Source organism: Labrus mixtus, chromosome 10 (assembly GCF_963584025.1).
Source record: "Labrus mixtus chromosome 10, fLabMix1.1, whole genome shotgun sequence".
In the NCBI taxonomy this organism is placed as follows: domain Eukaryota; kingdom Metazoa; phylum Chordata; class Actinopteri; order Labriformes; family Labridae; genus Labrus; species Labrus mixtus.
The window spans coordinates 4979622-4989488 of NC_083621.1; the positions used below are offsets into that span (position 1 = coordinate 4979622).

General features: G+C 38.7%; 1 protein-coding gene and 1 long non-coding RNA gene across 2 annotated transcripts; both read right to left on the minus strand.

Annotated features, from left to right (window-relative positions):
• Positions 1 to 427: 427 nt before the first annotated feature.
• il21 (interleukin 21) lies at positions 428 to 5265 on the minus strand. Its single transcript, XM_061047681.1, has 6 exons — positions 4251 to 5265; positions 4110 to 4151; positions 1297 to 1407; positions 1143 to 1181; positions 967 to 1047; positions 428 to 831 (listed from the first exon to the last, which is right to left on the minus strand). The coding sequence occupies exons 1-6, from the start codon at positions 4491 to 4493 to the stop codon at positions 808 to 810; spliced, it is 540 nt and encodes a 179-aa protein (XP_060903664.1). The 5' UTR covers positions 4494 to 5265; the 3' UTR covers positions 428 to 807.
• Positions 5266 to 9078: 3813 nt separating this feature from the next.
• On the minus strand, positions 9079 to 9697 carry LOC132981688 (uncharacterized). The gene is made up of 2 exons (XR_009674638.1): positions 9160 to 9697; positions 9079 to 9118 (listed from the first exon to the last, which is right to left on the minus strand). It is a non-coding gene; the product is annotated as an uncharacterized LOC132981688 (long non-coding RNA).
• Between the last annotated feature and the right edge of the window lie 170 nt (positions 9698 to 9867).

A 9867-nucleotide genomic window follows, 5' to 3' on the forward strand; every position in this document is an offset into this window, starting at 1 on the left:
GCAGCGCGAGTTGTTTTGGTTTCATGCTGGTGCTCAAGGGCGACATCTGCTGGATCAAAAAATCACATACAAAGCCTTTAAAGGGAGGAAGAAAGATTATGAAACAGTTCAATGTAAAAGTGGATTTTTCACAATATGTCCCCTTTGAATAAAATACAAAATAAAGCAGTGACGTACTGTTGGTCAGCTGCCCTTATTAACAGTTTAACCTCATTGAAGAGTCAGTTAAAGTTCAAACTAAAGAGTAGTTAAAGGACTTGTAAACTTTAAGAAAACACTTAAAGACGTAAAGTGAATTCAGCATTCAATTATGAATAATTTACAAACGTGTGCAACTGAAATGAACTATTAAGTGATTGTGTTTGAACGCTTGTTAGAATCTCTTATATACCTATAGACATTTTACAAAACAAAGCCAACAAACCAAAACCTTTGAAACATTTTATTTGTATTAAAAATTACAATCATGTCAATAAAATGACTCCCCTCCTCGGTCACACCATACATAGTATACATGTCATTAAATATTGTCAATTCTTTGAGAACTACTACAGATAAATAAACTTTCACCGTCAGTGAAAAAGAGGGGGGAACAACTCCACGTATGTCCACTAGATGGCAGCAAAGCAGACATTTTTTTCTTGTTAAATACATACTTTTTTTCATAGCTTTGGTGGGATTACCACCATGACCTCAATAAATACTGAATAAGTTAAATATTTAAAAAAAAAGATATAACATAATTTATTTTCAGCATAGTGTCTTCTTTACATTCATTCTTGGTCTCGAGTGAATCCTCGCCTCCTCTCAGTTTGTCAGTCTGGTGAAGGCCTAGAGAACGAAACAGGAATTTCACATCATCAGAGTTATATTCACATGTACAGTAATGGCAGACGGTAATATTAATCCTCATGAGAGAGTTTCCAATGTGGTAATTAAAAGTATTTCAATGAAAATAAATCTTACACTTTGGATAAGAGTCTCCAGTCTGTTGAAGAATATCGTTGCATTTTGTTTGGGATGTGAGGCGCAGGCTTGGCAGCTGGCCTGAGGGGGAAAGAAATGAAAACAAATTAACTTAAAAACCATCGACTCGGAGTTAAAACTGTAGCTCATGAATAAAGAAAAAACAGCTCCCTTACCAGATTATTTCCTGTAGCACAAAAGTTCAGACCTCTCTCCTGAAATGGATAAAACACAGAGGTATGTTTTAAAAATGTAAAGGGCCCACATAGTGAAGTAACAATACTTCAGACATGCTGAACGTCATTCCCCTCCCCGGCCCCGTTCACTTACGGTCAGCGGGTGGTTAAGGCTCTTGAAGAGTCTGACTCGCTTCTTTTCTGCACCGTTTTGCACCGGCAGGTTATCCCGAAAACACTGCAAGGCTGGCAGACAGCAGCAGTCCTGTTTTTTTTAGAGAGAAATAAAGAAAATCAATGTTTGTTAGCTAAAAATGCAGCATATGGTTGGTTCTACATGTATCCAGCTTCTTTGGCCACAGTTTATTTTATTAAAGTTTAAGATGCAGATTTTTACATTCTCATGGTAAAAGTTCAGATTCTGGTCCTGAATGGTTTGGTTTTGATTGGACCAGAGACGGAAGGCGGTTTTAAGGTGCCTCCACACGGCCGATTTGGCAGCCCTATAGGTTCGCTTGGCAAACGGCAAACCAGCAGGTGTTGCAGCGATGGAAGCGGGTCAAGAGAAGTGGTTCAGATAGAAGTGATTGTACCCGACCTAAAAAGCCTCTGCATGTTTCTTATAAGCTCCACGAGCAGAAACGTGCTCAAACTAGGATCAATACTGGAGATGCTTTTGAAAAATGAAGAGAGATTAGAACGCAGGAAGGTTTACAGAGCGATGCAGAGCTGGATAAACACTGAAGCTTCAGTGTCCAAGAAATGGCAACCTGTGTGCACATGGACTCTAGGAGACAGCTCTCTCTAATTTGAATTTGGACTGCAGTACCCATTTTAAATGCCACATGTCAGAGTTATATATGTCTGCCTTCATGACAACTGCGTCAATATATGTGGACAAAAATCCCCACCAAAAAATCTACTTGGTCACCCCCAGTCTAATTTTAGCATTTAAAAATGGTGATTTATTTTTTATTTTTTTTAAATGATAAAGTTGTATCATCTTAAGGGGAAATAATCCTCCCATCACTGCCACCAAAACATTTCCAAGAGAAGCTGTCTCTGGTTTCATGTCACGACTTCACCGTTGCAGTTAACTTTCCAATCAGATCGACTCTCTTCCCTTAAAACTGAAACTTAAACCAAACAAGAGTTTCCACCTTTTTTAAAAGATGACTTTCTGTTGTGTGCTTTTTGGATGTTTTTGAAGAAATGCAAATCACATTTCTGTTTGATGTTCTTGAACTTGATCTATCTTTTGGTCAAATCACAGATTAAGATCACAGTATGTCATGGAGGTATGACTTTAAATTAAAGTTACAGAACAGACGGCTTAATGCTAACTTTTTTAATTATTATTTTTATTATTATATTATTATAAGTCAATAATGATCCTCTTTTTGTATTTGACAGGAGCAAACTCTTACTCTGTAATGATTTTTAACTTAACATTTAGTGAAGTAGCATCTTAAAGCCCACTCAGATAAACCCTAATCTGACTTCTTTTTTTAAATAGGATGTTTTTTGAGCACACAAGATGCTGTGAGGAAGTGTGTGTGAGTGGTTTTGTCTGCTCTCTACTCGATTACTCATCACTTTTCACTCGCGAGTGCAACGGAAGTTGTGAGAAAAGACAGCGAGACGGCTCTCGACTTGACTCACCTCAAGGAGCCTGACAAGAAACGGAGGTGATCTGAGTTTACGAGTAATTCACAAAGCGTGCAGTAGAGCCCGCGGCCATCGACAGGCATTAAGTCAACGGGCATAAAATCTCTACACTGGGGTTGCAACATGTCAATATGTGCACAAAGGAATAGTTACATGTTTTGTATGATCTCTATCTGTACCTTTTTAGTTCTCTAATGTCCCTTTGGGGACAGTGAAGTACATCATATCTTATCTTAAACCATTTTAAGTTAGTGATTTATTGTAGCTTTAATGAAAAAATCAAATACTCTAGTGATCAGTTAATTCATAGAGGATTCTTTGTCACAAATTGTGCTTACTATAAAAGTGTCAGTACTTTTGATACCACTTTAAATAAAAGCCACAAAACTAGCTGATTATTAGTGTGCTAATTAGTCGCACACTGGCTGCTTATTATTCATTATTAATCACTTATTATAGTACCATAGTCTGTAAATAATAGAACATTACATAAGAGTTTACCCTCAATTATTATAATTATGTTTTTGCTGATTGTGCTATTTGAGCTGCTATAACAACCACATTTCCCCAATAGAGGATCAATAAATCTAAACCTTATCTTATTGATAGTAAGTTAGGATGTTGTTGAACATGAATTCTGATCATAATATGCTGACTTCATTCATGTTCAACAACATCCTAACTTACTATCACTAAGCAGTAATTAGGAGGCAAACTCTTAGTTAATGGTCTATATATATAGACTATGGTGCTATAATAAGTGCTTAATAATGACTAATAAGCATGCTAATAAGTAGCTAGTTAATGATGAATATTGTGACCTACATTTAAAGTGTCTCCGTACCTTTTGAGAATCATTTTCCAGCTTTTTATAATTCTGGTTCATTTAAATGTATTTTGAGTCAAATGTTAAAACATAAAATACAAAGTTTAAGAAAGTGTTTTTAATTTACTCTGTAAACTACAACATGGTACATTTTCTTAGGTTGAGCAAAGTCTGCATAAGTTAAGGTCAGACTGTTTCCTCCTCTGTTCAGTCTGTAAATAACCTTTTGTCTAATTTGAAAGTGTTTTTGATTTTAGGAGGGGATTAATCACTTTTAAATAGTAGATTTAAAATTCAATAATTCTTTGAAAACCTTCATGAAAAACATCAACACATTTCTCCAGCACACGACCATGAGCCTCACGAGTAAGTGGGAGAGTTACAAACGATGAGTAATCAACCACAAATATTAAGCATCGCTGTGACCCTTGTGTCAACTGTTATCAAATACAAGTTTAGTTTATTTTTCTTACCTGGATATTCTGTGGTGGAGTATTCAGCAGCAGCTCGGTCTGCTGCAAGAAACAAAAAAACAACAACATTCAGTAACGGTCAATGTGGCCAGATTCAGAGAGCAGAGCTGGTGAACAAAACACAACGATGAGGAAACCCACCTGCAGGCTTTCTTTCACAGCCCTCAGATGTCTCAGGACTTCTTCTAGTTTTCTGCTCTCCTGTGATCGTCCAGTCCCGTTTGCGGTGGCCAGAGAGAAGCAGCAGGCTGCGAAAAGGCAAAAAAAGACAATGGGCTTCATGTTGTCAGAGCGAGCTGCAAAGGGAACCAGATCAACCAAAAGATGCTTTTCAGAAGATTTACTGGAAATGCAGACGGTGGTGTCGCTTACCTTTTTATACATATCCCTGAAGGACTAAAGGAAAACCACTGGTTCAGAGCTGGAAAGCTGCAGAAACTGGTGTGTGAGTAATGACATTTTCTTTTCCACTGGCAGTCACAACTACGTGATGCGAGAGTGGCGTCAGGCCACGCCTGTGTGCGTGCGTGCGTGTGTGTGTGTGTGTGCGTGCGTGCGTGGGGCCTATACATGCAAACAGTGTGTGAACGTGAAGTTTGTTTGAGTGCAACCCGACAGGAAACTACAGGAAGACGGCACTTCCCATTTTCATTCTGAATCAGTGGAGCCGCGGCGATACCGTGTCATAAGTATCGCACGTCGGTGTGGTTGTATCGACAACCTGAATGCATTCACTGCATCATGGCCTCCTACACAAAACACACACGGCGCCTCGGCCCAACAACAGGAAACCATGTTTTTAGTGTTGATGTTCAACTAAAAGGAGAAGTGAAGGAGGAGGAAATCCTCATCTCCATTTTAAATAGAGATAATAAGAAAGCTGATGTCTGTTGGGGCTTTTGGAGCCAAAGCTTCCTTTTTTTTTTTTTTTATCTCACTGTTACTCATCAGAAGAAGAAACGTTTCTCTTTCTGGTGTAAAGATAAGGACAACGTTTGTCAAGTTTCATGCATGCCTGTGTGGGAGAGGCGCCGACACACAGCAAGCGCATGAGGGATATTCAAGATGGTGATGTCCTCAATGACAGATGTAAACGCTTTATTTCACCATTTAGGAGAAATCCCAGTAAAATAAAAGTAAAAACGATAAAGTGACTCGCAAACTGTCAAATTGATCTAAAAATAAAATAAATAAATCTTCAACCCTTTACTACAACTTTTATACGTTTGACATGTTCGGTGTGTACAATATTTCAAAAGAATGTAGAACGACCCAGTTGATGAAGTTCACATTTGTTATCCCTTTTCAGATATTTTTATCTCGTTGACTCGTAATCCTTTTTTTTTTTTTTTTTTTTTTTGCTAAACATCATTCCCGACATGATTTGCCCAATTTGACATTGAGTGTGTTCTGCATCTTCATTTCTCATTTCCCTCTAAACTTTATCAACATTGCACTCCACAAATGTGGAAAAGTGAAAATGTTGAATGTACCTGTACACTATCCTTACGGGATTAGTATTACCTGGTTGACCTCTGGTAAAGATGAGTAATTGAGGAGGTCGTCTGTGTTTTTTTAATCCCGTATGAATATTTGCAAAGTAAATATTCCAAAGTCAATTTACCGACCACATTTCAGCACACACAGATCAGATCCTCTGATAATAGTTATCCTGTCCAAATAGGCATCTCAGCCATTTTTTTACTTTATGATGGTTTCAGCAGCTTTTTCTGTTCTCAGCATAATGGAGGCTGTGCTGGACATTATAAACGAAGGTTTGGGCCGCATTCAGCCGGCTTATTCTACAATTCTACAATTCTACAATTCACTTAGCAGACGCTTTTATCCAAAGCGACGTACATCAGAGAGTAAGTACAACACAAGCAAGGATCTAGAAAAAAGGGAACAATGTCAGTAAGAGCAAACGATCAGCTTTGAGTCTGATTGGACACACAGGTGCTGACAGGAAGTGACCAGAGGCAAAGCACAACATTGAGGGCAGTTCTTGAGAGCTCTAATCAGTATAGAAACCATCTTATAAGTCGTCGTTATCAAACAGAAACCATCGTCACTACCATCATCATCATCAATAATATGGAGACCATCATCATTAAGTTAGTAGGTATTCATGAAAGAGCTGGGTCTTTAGCTTTTTCTTAAAGGTGCAGAGGGACTCTGCAGATCCAATGGAGTTTGGAAGTTCATTCCACCACTGGGGGGCGACAGAGGAGAAGAGTCTAGTCAGCGTCTTAGGACCCTGTAGTGAAGGTTGGATCAGACGCCTTTCATTGGCAGAACGTAGTGGGCGGGGAGGGGGGGGGGGACACAGCATGGAGACTATTTGGGAGAAGGAGCATCTAAAAATCCATCAGAAGATCCAGATGTTGAAGAGTGAATATTGCTCCTTTCACGTGTTTATTGTGCTCATTGTTTGGTTGTTTATAGAAGTATAAAGTGCAGTACTGAATGTAGATGTCGGGTATCATGCAACACCTCAACATTTTTGATCAGAAACGTCAGTAAATAGGAGGAAATTATCGACTTTGTTTATCCCCGGGGATTGCACGGGGTCAAACATTGACATTAGGGGCGTACTTCCCAAATGACCAGAGGTCCCCTAAATCACTTTAATCCTGTGCAAACGAGCAAATTGTTTTTGTTTTATTTTGTTGGATTGCTTATGTTCTGACTTATAAGAAGGATTTTACAGGATAGGCAGAAATCAGCCTCGGGCTTCATTCAGCCTATATTCCTTTTTTTGGTCATTGATTGTTTGAGTGTTAATGTGTGAAATGGACAAGTGGAAATGTTGCACCCTTGAAATGAACCGGTCAGAACTCGTCCATCTTCACTTTTAGCGACTTCTATTAAAGAAATGCCCCACAGCTTTACTCAAGCTTCGTTTCTCAGCCTACATACACCTGTGTGTCTTCTTCACTGATCCTCCCTTAAAGGGCCAGCGTCTTAATCTTAAAAGGTAGATAAAACACACTTTACTGTTTAGAACTTTGTTTTCTTTTACTGATGATCTTAGAAATATAAATTAACTTAAATACTTCTGGAAATTAAATTAGTTTAACTAGACACACTGATACAACAAAATGACAGAAAAAAATATGAAAAAGCATTTTCAGCAAGTTTTTTTGTTTTTATTTCTGTAAGTGGACTATTTCCATTTAACAAGACTCTTGTTGTTCTTTAATTAATGACCAAATAATTACATTCATTCATTCAAACCGGGCTTAATACATTCTGAAAGCACATCTTAGCCTCATTGTCTCAGCTTCCTGTTGCTTATCTTAACTAATAAACTTTCATGTTTTTTAAGTGTGTATTAATAGACCACCTACATTCAGACACATTTGTACTAGATGTCCTCTGTGGTTTTCACCCACACACACACACACACACACATTGCACATATATAAAAAAAAAATGTTTTCAAATCACATATATGAGCTAAATGGAACTTTCTATGTACATATTACTGATTACTCATTAAGAAATGGTCATACATTCTCCAATATGCATGATTACACATTTGGGAAATTCAGGAGGTATCATATGTCAGCTCGTCCCGTGTGCATCACTCTCTCTGCGCCGTCAGTGTTTGTTCACACGTTTTTCTACACACTCATTACGACTGTGGCAGAGGGGAGGAAGTGAGAGTGAAAGAGAAAACCCCTTTAGTCTGCACTCTCTCTCTCTCTCTTACTGTGTCAGCGTAAAGGAAAAGGTGGGTGGGGGCTTCGGCTGGTCTGAGAGGTGCATCACCTCGGGGCGGCTGTCTTATCAGGAGTCCCTCCTGTGATGCACGAAAACAGAAGGGAAAATTTGTCCTCAGGTAGATTCACAATTCAGAAGAATTTTCCCCCTCTTGCTTTCCTCAAGGAACCCTCCCTAACCCACCTGTGGTGTGTGTGTGTGTGTGTGTGTGTGTGTGTGTGTGTGTGTCAGTGCAAATGTCTGACTAAGCATCTGTGTCACATTGAAAACCTCTCTAAATTAACATTATCTCATGCATAGCGGAGAGATGAAGTCATTATTATAAAGACAGTTATTTTGACATAGACAGAGTTTAGATAATAGATGTTTTGAAAGCTTTTTCTCTTTTAAGGAAACATTTCCCTGAAGGATTTTTAAGGTATTATAAATGTAATAAAAGTCAATCTATATTTAAACAATGCTGAATAAAACTGAACTTTAATGATGTGATTCAAACTATCAAGAAAAACATTGCAGTTCTGTTTTCAATACTCAAATGTAAAGTAAGCACAGAAAAAAAGAATCCTTTTCCACGCAGTCCCAGACTTGATTTTCAGCGGTACAATTTCCAAATGTCAGACTCTCAGACTTAAAATCTGTTTTGAAATCCATAACCACAGTTTGCTCATGAAATGGTAAATGGACTTGAGCTTGTATATACTACATGGCCTTGCACCAGACTACCTATCAGATATGATTTTAGTTTATGAACCAGTACGGCCCCTCAGATCCTCCAGTTCCTCTCTCTTAGTTGTTCCACGGAGCAGGACAAAAACCTTTGCTGATGCTGCTTTCAGCTGTTACGCTCAGAGACTGTGGAACAACCTTCCCGAGGGTCCTGAGAGGAGCCCAGAATCGTAAAACTCGTTTATTCAGTCTGGCTTGTTACTGTATTGTCTTTTTTTTATCTTACTACAATTTAAAATATTCTTCTCCTATGTATTAATTTTAATATCTTATTGCTTTTATGTGTCGTATTTTCTTCTTCATTTTTATATATATGTTTTAATTCTTATTGGTGTGTCTCTCAATGATTTTATAAACTACTTTTTTGTCAATAACTTTTCTGCACTCTTGAAAAGCACTTTGAACTGCAATTTAATTTGTCTGAAAGGTTCTACCGTAAAATCCGGTGTATAAGACGCACCCTGTTTTGAAGGTCTCTTTGAGAGAAAAAAAACTTTAAACTGTTTTCCTGCGTGAGGATTTATATTGTGTTCAGCGATGTCTACAACGTGCAGTTTCTGTGCAGCTGTGTCGCTCTTTCAGTTCCGTCTGTTTTCACTTTCGGGAGTTTGCGCTCCTACTAGCTACAGTACGGTAGTTGAGCTCTCAGCCTGCTGCAGGGAAAGTTGTGACTTGTGAAGCACAGACCTGCTAGCTTGCAAGTCACGCTGCCCGACTCCGCTGGTCACTCTTTAACTTTAATATAGGACTCTTTCAATCAAAAGAGCACTCCACAAGGTTTATTTACGGAACAATGTACCACTGTTTTCTGTAAATGCATGATTATGACCTCGTGAGGGAGAAAAGATGTGGAAGAAGTCGCGCAGCCAGCCCAAGACTGCATGTCTGCAGCCTGGTCTGTGTCGCCGTCTTTCCCAGCACAGCGTGCACTCAGCTTTCAATACACAATGAATGGGGATGGGGTTTTAATCACTTCAGGTCACAGTGATGGGGGCTGCTGCACCTGCGGTAATGGCGGCACGTGTTTCAGTATTTTATACTGGTGTATTGGTCGCACCGGTGTATAAGACGCAGCCAACTTTTAAGACAAAAAAATAGGTATTAAAAGTGCGTCTTATACACCGGATTTTACGGTATATAAATAAAGTTTGATTGATTGATTGATTGATTGATTGATTGATTGCGCTTTTCTAGTCTTCTACTCAATGTGCTTTTTACACCGCAGGTCACACACTGATGGTAGAGGCTGCTGACCATCAGAATTAATTAATCCCATTCCTACACATTCATACACCACTGAAGAAGC

Bases quoted from the DNA above. Each gene is read 5' to 3' on its own strand.
- il21 (XM_061047681.1), bottom strand. From the start codon at position 4,493: ATGTATAAAAAGGTAAGCGACACCACCGTCTGCATTTCCAGTAAATCT. The intron at 1,408-4,109 runs GTAAGAAAAATA...TAAAAAAAACAG, and splicing joins CTCCACCACAGAATATCCAG to GACTGCTGCTGTCTGCCAGC. The intron at 1,048-1,142 runs GTAAGGGAGCTG...TTTCCCCCTCAG, and splicing joins GTGCTACAGGAAATAATCTG to GCCAGCTGCCAAGCCTGCGC.